The 14797-nt window shown below is 41.7% G+C and overlaps 1 protein-coding gene across 1 annotated transcript in view; it reads left to right on the top strand.

The window, feature by feature from the left end:
- The window catches only part of bin3 (bridging integrator 3), a 46047-nt gene that overhangs the window by 19906 nt on the left and 11344 nt on the right, over window positions 1-14797 (top strand). Inside the window, exons 4-6 of the mRNA XM_078251619.1 lie at window positions 5103-5164; window positions 8222-8358; window positions 13736-13776. Coding sequence (XP_078107745.1) covers window positions 5103-5164; window positions 8222-8358; window positions 13736-13776 — 240 coding nt within the window. The remainder of the gene's footprint in view (window positions 1-5102; window positions 5165-8221; window positions 8359-13735; window positions 13777-14797) is intronic.

The following is a 14797-nucleotide window of genomic DNA, read 5'->3' as shown; positions in this document are numbered from 1 at the left end:
ATTGTAGCTTGTTTCGACGCCGCCGACTGCAGCGTTCTCACTTAATACTGGACCAATGTCAAAGGTTGTTGTTCCCATCAGACACTTATGCCGTTTTTCCATCACATGGTACCTGCTCGACTCGCCTCGACTTTTTTGGTTTTCCAGTATGGAAAAAAGTCCCTGGTACTAGCTAACAGGCACCACAGTCGAGCCGAGATGAGCCGAGTAGAGCTGGTACTAGCAGTGGGTAAGCGCCATAAGATACAGAAACATAGGAAAATAGGGTCCAGGTTGAAAAAAACGGTAGTTACCCTTTAAGACCCCAAACTACTGTTTTAAACCATGATCAGCCACCATCAAAATTACAGGAACGTTCTTAAGGTCTCATAGAATAATTGAGTTACTTTTTGCAAATATTTTGACTCGAAGGGATACACACGTTTACAGCGGTACTTTTGTCCGACGTGAATGTGAGTGAAAATTCCCAGCCGTCAGGATTACCCAAAATGTGTCAATCAAACTTTAGTATGTGTGTAAGACACGCCACCAGAGACAGGTAAACCAATGAGGCTTGTCTTTCTACACACTGATCTTATGGGACTTTTTACTGCGCTTTGTGTAGGATACAGTGAGCCTACGTTAGCCCATTACGGTTTTTTTAAGTAAACACATATCATATGTAAACATATCTGATAAAGAACCCTTACATTTGTAATAAATAATGAGAACAAAATATGAAGTCAGCTAAATGTTGTACGCTAAGAAATTAAACAAACTTGTAACGGATTCACTTTTTCAGAATTTTCCTAAAGGACATAACCACTGATACAATTTATCTGCAATCGGTAAATATCGCCTGATCTATTTGCCCAGGCTATTTATCTGTCTAGCTCTAGACACGCACACACACAAAACAAAAACACGCAATCACTACACGACAGCCTTACTTCATTTAGCAGCTTAAATGCTAATTAGCTTAACTGCATTGCCTGACCTGGTTCGTGTGGGAATGGCAGTGACCAGGTATTTACCCGAAAGGAATCTGGTGTGAATGGTCAAACGTGGTTAAATGCCTGTTCATTATCTTTTTAGATCATTTTTTGGGCATTTTTAGGCCTTTATTGACAGGACAGCTGAAGAAATGAAAGGGGAGAGAGAGGGGGAATGACATGCAGCAAAGGGCCGCAGGTCGGAGTCGAACCCGGGCCCGCTGCGTTGAGGAGTAAACCTCTATATATGGGCGCCCGCTCTACCAACTGAGCTCTCCGGGCACCCAGCCTGTACATTATCTAGTGTCATGCTAAGGGTTTTGTGTATGAAAGCCCCATAAAATGCAATAGTGTCTTTCCAGTTTTCAATAGGCAATGTGACTAGATGATTGTGGCTGCACAGGGGCAAGGAGCAGCAGCTGTTCCACCCGTCCGCTCTATTAGCACCTTTTGGAAAGAGACTCCAGGCTCTCCTGGCACTCATCCAGAATGGCTCTCTCACTGTCAGTGGTGCTGACAGAGTAGGGAACATACAACAGTATTGTGCAACACATTTTTACAGTAGGAGGTACTACTAAACACGAGTCTCACATGCACAGACACGCACTACAAGAACACATCTTGAGTGTGCAGGCATTAGACTCATGGCATGCTAGTTTGTTTACATAGTGAGAAGCTTTCACCCACTATCCCGCAACCCGATCTCCATGACTGGCAGTAGTGATGCAACAATTCACTCAACTCACACTCGACTCACGATTCAATGCGATTTTAAGTTTACGAAACAATTTTCTCAGGATTTTGACTGAGAGATATTCCTTTATTTCTATAAACTGTGCAAACAAACAAAAAACTGGGTGGCTTGTGGCTCAGAGGTAGACTGCTGGCCCCATAACCACAAGGTTGGTGGATCAATCCCAGGCTCCTCCGGCCACATGTCAAAGTGTCCCTGAGCAAGACACTGAACCCCAAGATGCTCCCCAGACGCTGTATGTATAGCTGTCCACTGCTCCTGATACTTGGTTAAATGCAGTAATACAATTTCACTACATTGTACTAAGTATGTGACAAATAAGGAATGACATTTTGTAAGTTTGTAAAACAACAGATGTGTCCTCTTATCAAAAGAGCAACTGAAATTGTATTTTATCTTAAAACAAAAATAAAATTAAAACACAAATCCCACATCAAAATAAGTTAAAAAATAGAAACAATCTCTTCAATTAAATAAACTAAGAACACGTGGTGACGTCTGAAGTCAAACAAGTGAAATCAAAAGAAGAATACGCCCTAGGCCGTTTAAAAATTGCATTGCGATTCTTTTTTCATCTCAACCGGTTGTAATCTTGACACATTTGAATCGATTTTTAATTGATACAGGCTGCATCGTTACATCCATAACTGGCGGTGTTTTGCTGTTATACTGTTATTTGTCTCATTCCATATTAGTCTCCTTTCATTACTCTCAAGTGTTAACTGTGTCAGCCAATTTACAAGACTATTTTAGTTTTAGTTTGGCATTCAGAATTGCTTTCAAAACAAAGTTGCGTAACGTAGTATGATGACGGATTCTACTTGGCAGTATTTCCAGATGATTTGTTTTTTTTTAATGTCAGAAGCATTTTTTTTAGCTGCAGGTATGACTCAAAACAGAATTGTAATATAATAGCTGCATCATGGAAATATTGCTGTTTTGGTCAGCTTTTAAATCCTCTTTAAATGTTCTTAACCAAACAGAAATAAACTGATTGTCTGAACGTGTGGTGACCTGAACTCTTCACAGCACATTTATTGTCCAGGTCTACTTGGAAATGTACTGACTGTGCAACCCTATGTTACGGAAACAGGAAGCAGTCCTCTAATTATCAGATACTGACTAAATCCTGCCTGAAGTATTGCTAATAATATTGACTATGATGTGAGCAGCTTTTCCTGCAATTAGAGAGTGTAAGAGTGTACATTGATTGCTTTAGAGAAAGGCTCATATGACTTATGAGACCCAGTTACATCTTATTGACGAGAAATACAAGAAGTTACTGTGGAGATTGTTCTGACAGAATGTTTTTTTTTTTTTTTTTCTCTGTGGTGTGAACAATAAGAGATGAAGTTACATCATTTACTGCAAATGACATTTTTGGAACAACCTCCATCTGGTCTGTGGCGATTTAGTTCAACATTCTAAAACACGTCAAGACAAACAAAAGCATGTAGAGGACGAGTTATGATAGGAAATAATTCATGATGTTTACTTACCCTTAGACCATACAGATATTTACTGTATGTTTGTTGTGTTTATGTGTGATGCGTCGCCATTTTTTGTTCTCTCGACTGCTCATCTTATCTTATCAGCTGTCGAACTCGAGACCCGCGGGTCAAATCCTGCCCCTCGCAAATTTTGATCCGGCCCGCAAATCAATTTAAGTTCAGCATAAATTTTGGCCTGCCTAGGTGTGCGCCAAACCAAAAAGACGGGAAAATGTTTGCAAACTGCAATCATGCATCACTCAAAGCCCAATTTGGCAGATTTACTGACTTTGAGACTCAGAAATCCCCACATAACCAACGAGTTTGCATATTCAGGCCTACTTTTGAAAATGTAATCAGAATGCATTGTTTTGCTAAATTCTATGATGACTAAGGGACTTTTTTGCTGAGGTTTTTTTTGGGGCTTTATGTGGACATTATGAGAGATGCAGTAATATACTCAAATGTGTTATACCTTTTCCGAGTAAATAACATCATGTCAATAAACTATACGTCTGGCCCCTGATGTGATTCTCATTTTCCAGTGTGTCCCTTTGTGACATTGAGTTTGACACCCCTGCCCCAAACCCTGCATCCCCACAGTTTACTTGCCCTTTGTTAACGCAACAAACAAATGAATAATTTCAATTCACATACAGATACAGATCACAGTCTAAAATCAAAGCTGGTAGAAATGCAATCTGACATGGGCTAATACCACAAATGTTTCTGCTGCTGTTGTTCACATGCTAGTTTGTGAGGAAAAAGTCCTGTTATCATGGTACTGTATGTGATTCAAAAGATTCACAAATTACAGTATAAGAAGTTATTTTGCTTCAAAACTCGTTGGATAATGCCGCACAAGCTGTTGGGTTTAATTTGATGTTAGTCCTTTTTGAAGTTAAACATTTCCTTTACCTTCTTTCTTGTGTTTTTTTTATGAAATGGAGCCATGTGAGCAAGCTCATTGTGTGAAGTATGAACATAATAAAAGCTTCAGTGATTAATTAAAAAATAATAAATAATAATTTTGAGGTGCATTATAGGTTTAACAGTTTTAACCGCCAGTATCGAGAACCAATAATTCATGTTTGGTTCACGCACCTGTGTTTGCTGGAGTAACGCACCGCTTGTTTGTTTCCCAGCTGCTAAACGATAAAAACAAAAACTGTATTTGGAGACACCAAGTAACCCACCATATGTGGGTTACCAATGTCCTTACATCAGTGGCCATAGTGCCCCCACCAGAAATCCTATGGGATTATGCAGCTATTGTCTTCCTTGTTAATATAATCCCTCAAAGCAGAGATGGAAATGAAACCACCATGTTCCCTTTTTCATCAAACCAGGCGAAGTGATATGACAGCAGTCTCAGGGGGATTCTAAACCCCTCGTTTGCCTTAATTGATATAATGAATGGCGTGTGTTTTGCAGCCTCCGTAGTCTGGTAATTGCCATTTTTAACACCCATCAATGGAATATGTGCAGTGGAATGATTGAAGACATTAATGCTTTTGAGAGGAAATGTAGTTGACAGTAACAAGAAGGATTCCCTGTATTATTAATTAGCTAACGGCTATTATAATAACATTTTATGTGGAATCAATGAAATGTGTAATTCCTTCTTGAACCATGTTTTTTATGTACTCCTATTTCCTTTTCTAGGTTTTTGGTTTGGATGTTTTCATTGTCCATTTCAACACATCTTGACTGGATGAAATAGATTTTGAAATATACTGTATACAGATTAATTATATGTGTGTAGGGAAAGGGTACCATTTGTGTCACGTTTGTCATTTTCTTTCCTGTTTGGTCTCCAACTCACCCGTTGTTGACTGTATTCCTACACCAGAAGCTGGCTGATAATCATTCCTTCTTGTCTTACAGGCTGGAGGATCAGACGAAAAAGCTTCACAAGGACATGAAGAAAAGCACCGAGGCTGATTTAGGTGTGTTCTGCCACCAATGCGTGTTACCGCCTAGTGTGCCATTGATCCACATACTTGATGTTGCTTGGCAGGTTTTTCCGGGCTAGAAAGACACTTTGGTTGTCTTAGTTTGTTTGGAGGTGCATCAGTTCAACTACTTGACAAATGAGATGAGAGAGTGCGGGCCTTCGCCTTAATCTTTTATAGGATTTCCCAGGCTATCATAGTGTGTGTTTGTTTGGGATTTATGGGTGTAGGGCTCAATTTGTCTACCCTCTCTGCCTTCATTTATTCAAGCATTTGTCGGCCACAAAAACCATGTTTACTTGACTTTTTTATTTGCTTATTTGTTGGTTTTGGAGTTGTGTATTTGGGAGGCAGCAGTAGACATGGCCTGTGGTAAGTAGTCAGTTGTGGGGGTGGAGGAGCAGGGACGGATGGAGGAGTGAGAGGCTTCTTCATTTCCTCTCCTTTGTGCTCTGGAATATGGATGTCTGCATCATCAAAGTGTCATAGCTGTGTTGTTATCGTTAATGGATTCCATCTGTTGCACAGGTCCCGTCTTCCACCAACTGCTACTAAACAAAGAACTGGACCTACCTACTCTGCATGTCAGCACTACATTTAATACACTGCTCTCGGTATCAACCGTCATTTATCAAGTCAAGGATGGTGATATGCAGAGCTCTATTAAACTCGCTTCCAATTAGCTGGTGAGGGATGATAATATCTTTTTAAGGCTTGTTCCTGTTCACAATTTTAAAGATGATTTTTGGGGATTTTTTTGCCCTTTTATTCGACAGGACAGCTGAAGACATGAAAGGGGAGAGATGGGGGGGGGGGGATGCTGCGTTGAGGAGTAAACCTCTATATATGGGCGCCCGCTCTACCAACTGAGCTATCCGGGCACCCAGCCTGTACATTATCTAGTGTCATGCTAAGGGTTTTGTGTATGAAAGCCCCATAAAATGCAATAGTGTCTTTCCAGTTTTCAATAGGCAATGTGGCTAGATGATTGTGGCTGCACAGGGGCAAGGAGCAGCAGCTGTTCCACCCGTCCGCTCTATTAGCACCTTTTGGAAAGAGACTCCAGGCTCTCCTGGCACTCATCCGGGTCGAACCCGGGCCCGCTGCGTCGAGGAGTATACCTCTATATATGGGCGCCCGCTCTACCAACTGAGCTATCCGGGCGCCCATCCTGTTCACAATTTGGATTAGACTATGTAACAGAAGGAAAAGAAAGTTGCAGGGATAACTGTGCTTTTCATACTGGGGGGTTGTTCATGTTGTTTCAGCCCCAGGGAATGTACAAAGGACTTGAGCTTCACTTATTTGCACTTTACTAACACTCATAATTAAATCACTACCCTCAGGTCACCTTTTGGTTTTCATGACCCTGTAATAAACACGTCTCTCAGTCGTAACAGGAAAGGCCAAATCAAGCACATTGTTACCTGTCAAATGGAGAGAGAGAGAGAGATGCAGAAACGCCTCAACGATAATTGATTGGTTGGAAATTGGTCCTGAGAGAATCCCGAGGGAGTGTGAAAAGAGACAAACGACTGTTCCAGATCTCCACGAAGCCTATTTTCACCACAGCCTCTTCTGTCAGCTTGTATCTCCTCAGTGAAGCTCATTTATTTTGACTGTGAAGCCATAATCTGATGCGTGCTCTGTGTCTAAACAAAGTAGCATGAGTGCAGATTAACAGTAATTGGGGCTGTCAGTGTAGAGACAAAGATTCCTGAAGCTCTGGTGAATATTCAACACGGCAGCCAGCCCCACCAACCCCTCCGATTTTTACAATGGGGGGCAGCACTGTGCCATTTTGCTGTTTAGTTCTTTCCCAAAAGCTCACTTTTGAAGACCTGACCAAATACAAACGCATACAGTGATAAAATGCTTAAAGCTAGGGCTGGACAATATGACCTAAAATCAAAATTATTATGATTAATTGAAGATTTTACCTCGATTATGATCAATGAACAATTATTTTCTAGCAGGCTCACAGTCACCTTTTGTTGGCTTAATTTACCACTTTGTGTCGTCTTTACTGAAGCCAAAATGTGTCCAAACGACAGACATTGCGTCTTTCTTTGGTATTAGCTGCTCCTGTTGCTTAGTTGACTCGTTTGAGTTCTCCTCGATGCTGCTTCCATGCCGCAGACTGACGGGTCTGAAGAGTCCTGTGACTACACACGCGGTAGTATGTTTTTAAGGGGAAAATACATGAACACACAGTGGGAAAAGTATTAACATGATTAACGAACCAAAATCTGGCGACAGTGTTGTAGTACTCGAGATCGGTCTTGGATGTATAGTAAGTGATGAAAATCCAATACACTTTTTGTCAAAATCAGTGAATATCTTCTCACGGTCACCTAGCTCTTTGTTTTCTTTGTGCGTTAAAAAAAATTGGGTGTTAATCCACAGCCCTGACTGTGTAAATGGAAAACAAACAGAAAGGAGTGCAAGAGCCACAAAACACTGTTTCAGCCAATCGGCAACAGGCAGCGACAGTTGATGGTAGGTTTGGGAGGGGGGAGGGGGGGCGGCATCCAGCATTTGGATGTGCCGGCCAGTAGTTCTCTGTCCGTGAATCGTGTATCTAATTTGAAATTTGTTACCGTAAACCTCCCTTTCCCTGCTCCCTTTACACACACTCCCAAGAACGAGAATGCGGGAGACGGGAGAATAATCTCTGGCTGTCTAACACAAATCTGGTCTTGGTCTTGACTTTGTCTCACCCTGCCTTGGTGGTCTTGGTGATGACTTGGTCTCGACTACAACACTGTCTGGCGGTTAGAGGTTCTCAATTTCGGTTTTGATTGCTTTTCTGCCACAGCATAGCTCAGATCATAGATCAGCATTGCTAATCGTCCAGCCCTACTTAAAGCCTCAGGGTAATGCACAAAAATGGTTTAAGAAAAATGCAAAAAAATCTGGTGTTGAATTGGACTAGAAGGTGTAGATGAGGACATTTTCAGTAACCATTTATATTGGCTGTTAGGCTCTACATGAAAAAGTTATTTAACTATGTTTTAACACTATCCTCTGCTTTGGGTTTGTGTCTGTCAGCCATGTCCAAAGCAGCTGTGAAGATTTCTGCAGACCTGCTGAGTAACCCGCTGTGTGAGCAGGACCAGGCATTCCTGGAGTCCATGACCGCTTTAGATACATCCATGAAAAGGATGGACTCCTTCAACCAGGAGAAGGTCAGACTCTTTCCCACAGTCTTTCACCCTTTTAATGTTTAGTGTGTCGTCTCACTCTTCTGCTGTCCTTCGCTGCTATGTTTCCTCTGTGCTTGCCATTGGCACAGATACCATTAGATTGGTATCGGGGGAAATGTCTTTCCTCAGACACACAAAGTAGGAAACTAGACTAAACTAACTAAGTTTTTGTTGAAAATGCGTGTTTTCATATTTGTCAATATTGTGCAGCCTGTGGACTAAAAACTATCCGTATGTCTTTCCTTCTGCTGTTTTTGAAAAGCATCTGTGGCATCATCCTCTATAAGCTCAAGCTACTGGTTATAAGCTGTGAGGATTTGATGCATTTGTGACTCACTGGTGTCTAAAATAACTCCTACAATGTAAAAGCCTTTCCTCAACAGGAAAAAAAAAGTCCTACCACAGAAATCATAGAAGTAACTCTGATCACAGCTTGCATGGTGGACAAGTCTTGTATTGTTCTTTAGTTTTTTTACATCAATAGTTTACAAAATGTAGTCTTGAAAGGTTACAGCAAACGGTTAATTGTTTCCTCCTTCGTGGAGAAGAGCAACTGTAATCAGCTTCATTTATAATACTTCTCTGATCCCTCCTGCAGCTAGAGGTGTATAGATACAACCATCTGGATCAATATATTGATTCAATGATCGGAGACATAATATCATGGATGTAAAGTGAAAATGTAGTTTTTATTTAAAAAAATAAATAAATAAATTAGATAATGCTGAAAGCGGGAGATTATATCATCTTTAAAGATGTGCCTTTATTTTGAAAATACCACTTTCTATTTATTCTTTTTACTACAAAGAATAGTTTGTTTTTCATTTAAATGCCTGGAGGAGCTCAGTAATAAAATTGTAAAATCCTAGTTTGGTTGTTTTTTGTAAGTTGATATAAATGGAACTGATTGTGTTAAATGGGCATTAATGATGTCGTCTCATATCGATCACAGGCCCCTGAATTTGAATCAAATCAAATCTGTATCGTGGCAGACTTTGTTGTCTTTGTCCAAAGAGTCGATGTAATATTGTATTTTGATAAAACGTGCTTGTGATTTCCACACCTACCTGCAGCATTACATGTTTGTTTGTTTGTTAGCATTAGATAAAGGAACACATTTTTATATATATATATATATATATATATAGAGAGAGAGAGAGAGAGAGAGAGTATTTGTTGATTTGGAGTGTTTCCCGTAATCTTTGTGCTTTTCACTCTCGTATGTTTTGTCTTAAGGGTCAACCGTAGAAAGGCAGACATTTCTTTCCAGCACTGTAAGCGATACAGCTTACTGTAGCCTCGCTCTCTCACATCTGTACTTTGTGAAGATTTCTTCTTTGGCTGTCAGGCCTCTTCAGATTATTTGCCGGGTGCACTTCAGGTTTTTTGATTAGTATCATCGCCACAGGTAGTTATAATGTGAATCATAGTGGCACCGCATGTGTGCATCCTCAAGGCACTACACTGTGAAGGGTAGACTTTTAGAGGAAAAAATACAGGAGATCACACTAAAGCATACACCGACTGACTTTTTTCCATCTGTGTTTTCTTGACTCATTGCCCCGCTGTTAGGTGTTCTTTTTGTTGCCTTCAAAATATTCCCCCCTCTTTTCACGTTTAGTTGTGTAGCAGAATGATTTCATAACTCCACAACAATGATCTAACAAAGGTGGAGATGAAAATGAATAAAGTGGTTAATTCTTTTTATTCCATGGTAAAGTTGTAATGTAGTATCTCTGGAACAGCACGCCATCTGGATTTGTACATATTGGGTTGAGTGGACATGATTTATATTTTCTGCAAAACCTCATGAACTGGACTCAATTTCCATTTAAAAAAAAAAAAAAAAAAATGCTGTTCTCCAAAATATGTGAGGGAAGCAGTGTCCATGCTACAACCCAAACTATTAAAGAAATAACTTTAAAACTATGTGTGTCAATTTTGAAACATATTGTCAATTTTAGTAGCATGAGTTGGAGAATAAATCTCGTCACAAAGTAAATTGATGTCATGTCAAGAACTTTCTTTTTCTGACAGAAAATGACTTAAATGTTACAAAGAAAAAGAAAATGATTGTATTATTAAATATAAAACATGTACGGTGGATTTTAAGCAACTATGCCGTGGCAGCCACTGTTTCTTTCCTTTCTTCTTTCAGACCGACTTTGCTCACAGCTCATCAAAGTTTACGGGAGCCATTTTGAGTGACTAGACAAAGTAGAATGTGTGTTGGACTGAGCGTGTGGGTTTGGGACCCGGGGTGCGTATGTTCCAGGACTTGGCTTGGTCGAGTGCCCAGGAGAGCACTCCTGCCAGTTTGACTGTTTTTTAGTACTGAGTAACTTTTACATTCTTCAGATTTTATACAATATCAAATTAGCTTTTTTCCCCTCCATTTTCACTGTCTTTGAATTTGGATCTGAAGAACATTTTTCACCAGTGCTGCCACGCACACTTGACTATCATTGGATAATTGATGTTGGGAACTCTATATCCACCTCTTTCCTTCCACATCATTTGAAAACCAAAGTTTGAAGATCTTTTAGCATCAAAGATTCACTTGCTTCCCTTTTTCATTCTGGCTAAAACTATAACCTTTTTATCTAGCCAGCTCTCCTCAGCACCCTCATCAAGCCTCCGTCATCCCTCATTTTTAATGTGATTTTGTATTTCTAGGGATGTTAATGATTAATACTATCAGTTAAACAGTTAAAATCAATATTATTAAAACAAAAAAGGTATAAAAAACATTTTGCATTGTGAAAGAATAGTAGTCTATACAATCTATTTATATTGCTAGTTAACTTCCTAGTGCAAACTTTGCACTAGGAAGTTGTGTTTTAAGCTCTTTTATTTTATTTTTTTGCTAAATTAGTGGCTCTCTGCTGGACGGCGCTCACAGCGGAGAGCTACGTGACACATGCCACTATACCGATGAGGACTGGCGCGTTAAATCGGCCGTCCTAGACACAGAGTGTGCCAGGCAGACACATTTACTGGTCACCCTGGATTCCCAAGTGGTTCCAGGAAAGTGGCTGCATGTGTCCACGACAATGCACAGAACATCGTGGCTGTGGCACAAGTCCGTAGTTGTACACAGACGCTGAGCGCGGAAAGTACGCCTGAGCGTCCTGGACGGGTGAACTGGGACTCCGCTGCCTGCTTGTCGGTTAGCGGTTAATGATTGGTTAACGAGGGTCGGCTATCAGTAAAAAAAAATAAATAAATAAATAAATAATCTAAATTAGAATCCCTAGTATTTTCACATTTTAAGTAGTTTCTAGTAACAAAAGGCACAACTTGTCTTTAAAGCGTATAGGTCTGGCTCCATGGTGTGTAGTCATCCAGTTTGACATTGATTCAGCTCGGCACTTTGATCCCAGCACAGTTTTTCACTTGTGGAGGACAACAGTCACCTACTGTATCGATGTGGTTGTGTGTGTGTTTTTTTTTTAAACACACTTTCATCCAGAGTGGATTTTGACAGCTAGGTCACACCTGATTTTCTCTGCCCTTCTTTCAGTCTTACTAAATAAAAATCCTTGCCTTAACACAATGTTCAGTTCCAGGTTTGGGCAGGGCTGTGTGGCTGAAAGTGAGCTGAAGGCATAATAGTGATTGTGAGCACTGTTTTTGGTCAGCCTGCATTGTGGAATATCACCCCAGGTTTGCTAGGTGTTTAAAAACCAGCACAGCTCACTGGAACACTACTGGAGCTTCTCCCTTCAAGCTGACTGTTGATTCTGACGGCACCGACAGCAAACCCTATTGCTCCTGCAAAACAGACACAAAAGCATCCACCCTTTGCTCTTCTCTGTGTTGAGACGAGATGTTCTGCCGCGGGGCCCGCAAGTGAGAGAGCTAGCAGATGAAACGTGCAGCGATAATGAAGGCAGCAGTGGCCCAGGTCTGTGTGTTTATTTCTGGGGCTGAGGAGGGCGCACAGCCCCGGCGGCACACTGCTGCCGAAGCCGAGCCCCAGTGTAGATGGCGGCAGTGCAGTAGAGGATGCTCCGTTTTGAGGGATATTGATTTCCTCTGCGATCTGTGTGTATTTTTGGGAGGCCTGTGTGCCGGGATGGCCTCTGCCCTGTGACTCACTGATGGAGACTACTGCTTGAGCGTCGGCCTCAGGCTCTGCAGAGCCTCCAAGGAATAGCTCTGCCCCCACCCCCTTCCCCCCCTCTGTGGGAAGGGGCAGAGGGTAGAGGGCACCAGCATGCTTAAGCAAATCTGCCGCTGTTGTTCTCCCTCCTCACTGCATGCTCTCACCTTAGAAGCAGCAGCGCAGCTCAAGTCAGGCAGGGAGGGAGGGGGGGGGGGGGGGTGCTGTGAATATGTAAAAGAAAGACAATGTGAATTCCCATGTACTTACTTGTTATTGGTTCTCTGTTTTCCCTCAAACCACAATCAACCATTTTGTACTTGGAAATCTGCCTGTGTAAAGCAGCGAGTGTTGCTGTATGTTCTCATAGATGGTCAGGGCATTTTAACAGAACACAGCTGCGATCTCGCCTCCTTGTTGTTGTGTGATTGACTGTCCTTCCAATAGCAAGTGAACATATGATTAGTGGAGCTGCTCACTGTTCTCATGTAGCTGTCACCTCTCACATCCCGCTGCTTTTAAATCCTCCTTCACTGTTCTTAGCATTTACTCTTCACTTGACTCGATTGCCTGGTTAACTTAGCACTCAGTCACGCTCGCAGATCTCGTAGTGGCAGTCGTTTTGAATCTGCAATGTAAATGACGCTGGAAACTTCATTAATTGTGCGCCAACTTATGTCGATGAGACTTGGTGCCGGGGCTGGAGGCCTCAAGATGAGATGTTCGTTTACTTCCATTTAACACCCCCTTCACCTCCTTCCCTCCCCTGTCGGTTCTGGCAAACAGAAGGAGAATGCAGGAAAAATATAAACTGTTATTGTTAAAATGTTTGTTTGCAAAGAACTTTCATCTTGTAAGGCAGCCCACCCTCCACAGGATTTGAAATCAGTTGGGCTTTGCTTTCATGTCCGTCCCCTGACAGTTCCATCCTTTTGTATCGCAAGCCCAATGAATATTCAGGGGTTTCTCCTCCGGGCTTGTGTACAATAAAAGAGTCAACGTCACAAAAGTTTCTTTGCAAGCCCCCCGCCCTCCCCTTTTTTCTTGAGTGCTCTGTTTGAAATATACACAATTGTTGATGTTTCTGCAGTGGCATTGCTTTGCAGCTAATGAGGGAGAGACGTAGATGCTGTTTTGTTCCGACTTTAATTTTGATGTAACTCAATTTGACAGTGAATAACAATTTTGTAATGTCTCTTCCTTTGATATAGAGGTGCTTATTCCTTATGTAAACAATTGTTCTTTTTATTACAGGTCAACCAGATACAGAAAACCGTTATCGACCCTCTGAAAAAGTAAGTGTCCAACTTGATTTTCTGCTGCTATATTTTAAAGGGTTGGCTTTAAAGGTCTCTATACCAGACCAGGGGCAAATAGTTGTTGCTGATAAGTTTAACATTTGTTTGGAGCAGGGCCATAAAGTAGATGCATTTAGATGCATTATAAGTTGTATTATAAGTAGTACTATAAAGGCAACGTTTGTGTGGATCCTGGTCCTGATGTGGTAAATCCATACGACACTCTGGGCAGATTAAGTCCAGTGCCTTGTAACGTTTTCATTATTTGACCCAGCTCTGCTCTTTACACTGGCAGTGCTGGACCACAGGAAGTGGCCTGAAGTGTAGTAACACTGACTGTAAAAATGAACTAGGGAGTGAGTGGTGTTGCTGTGGTGGTGGTGTGTCTGGAAGAAAGTTTATTTGGTTCTCATTCCTAATACTCGCCCCCATTCGAGCAGGCGGTGAGTGCTATTCCATTCCTTAAGCCTCACTTTTTCAAACACACACACACACACACACACACACACACACATGCAAAGCAGAGGTACTGAAGGGAGTGGTTGGACTATCCCACTCTTCTTCCGGAGCGCTTGTTAAGGTTTTGCTTCCTCCTCTTGGCTCCTCCCAGGAGATTATACATATGCTGTGTGAGAGAGCATGTGCATTTGTTTCTGTTGATTTACAGAAGCTTGTTTGTTATTTTTCTGCACATTGGTAAAACATGAATAGGCTGTGCGTGTGTGTGTGTGTGTGTGTGTGTGTGTGTGTGTGTGTGTGTCTCGCCCCTTCTTCCACGTGTGCTCTGGTGGCGGAGCAATGACAGGATGGAATGGTTCTAATTTCCTCTTCCTGGTGGGCGGCAGGCGGACGTGTGGGCAGGCTCAGAATATGGCAAAGGGCCCAGCTTCCTGGGCCCAGAGCCGTGGATTGGTTTAGGAGGAAAACTGTCTCAGGACAGTGTACACTCTCACACAAACATACGTACACACCAACCCAGATTTTGGAGGGGGTGCTGTCTCACAAATATGTCATTTTA

The sequence above is a fragment of the Sander vitreus genome, chromosome 5 (genome assembly GCF_031162955.1).
Source record: "Sander vitreus isolate 19-12246 chromosome 5, sanVit1, whole genome shotgun sequence".
Classification (NCBI taxonomy): domain Eukaryota; kingdom Metazoa; phylum Chordata; class Actinopteri; order Perciformes; family Percidae; genus Sander; species Sander vitreus.
This window is presented reverse-complemented; position numbering and strand designations above follow the sequence as displayed.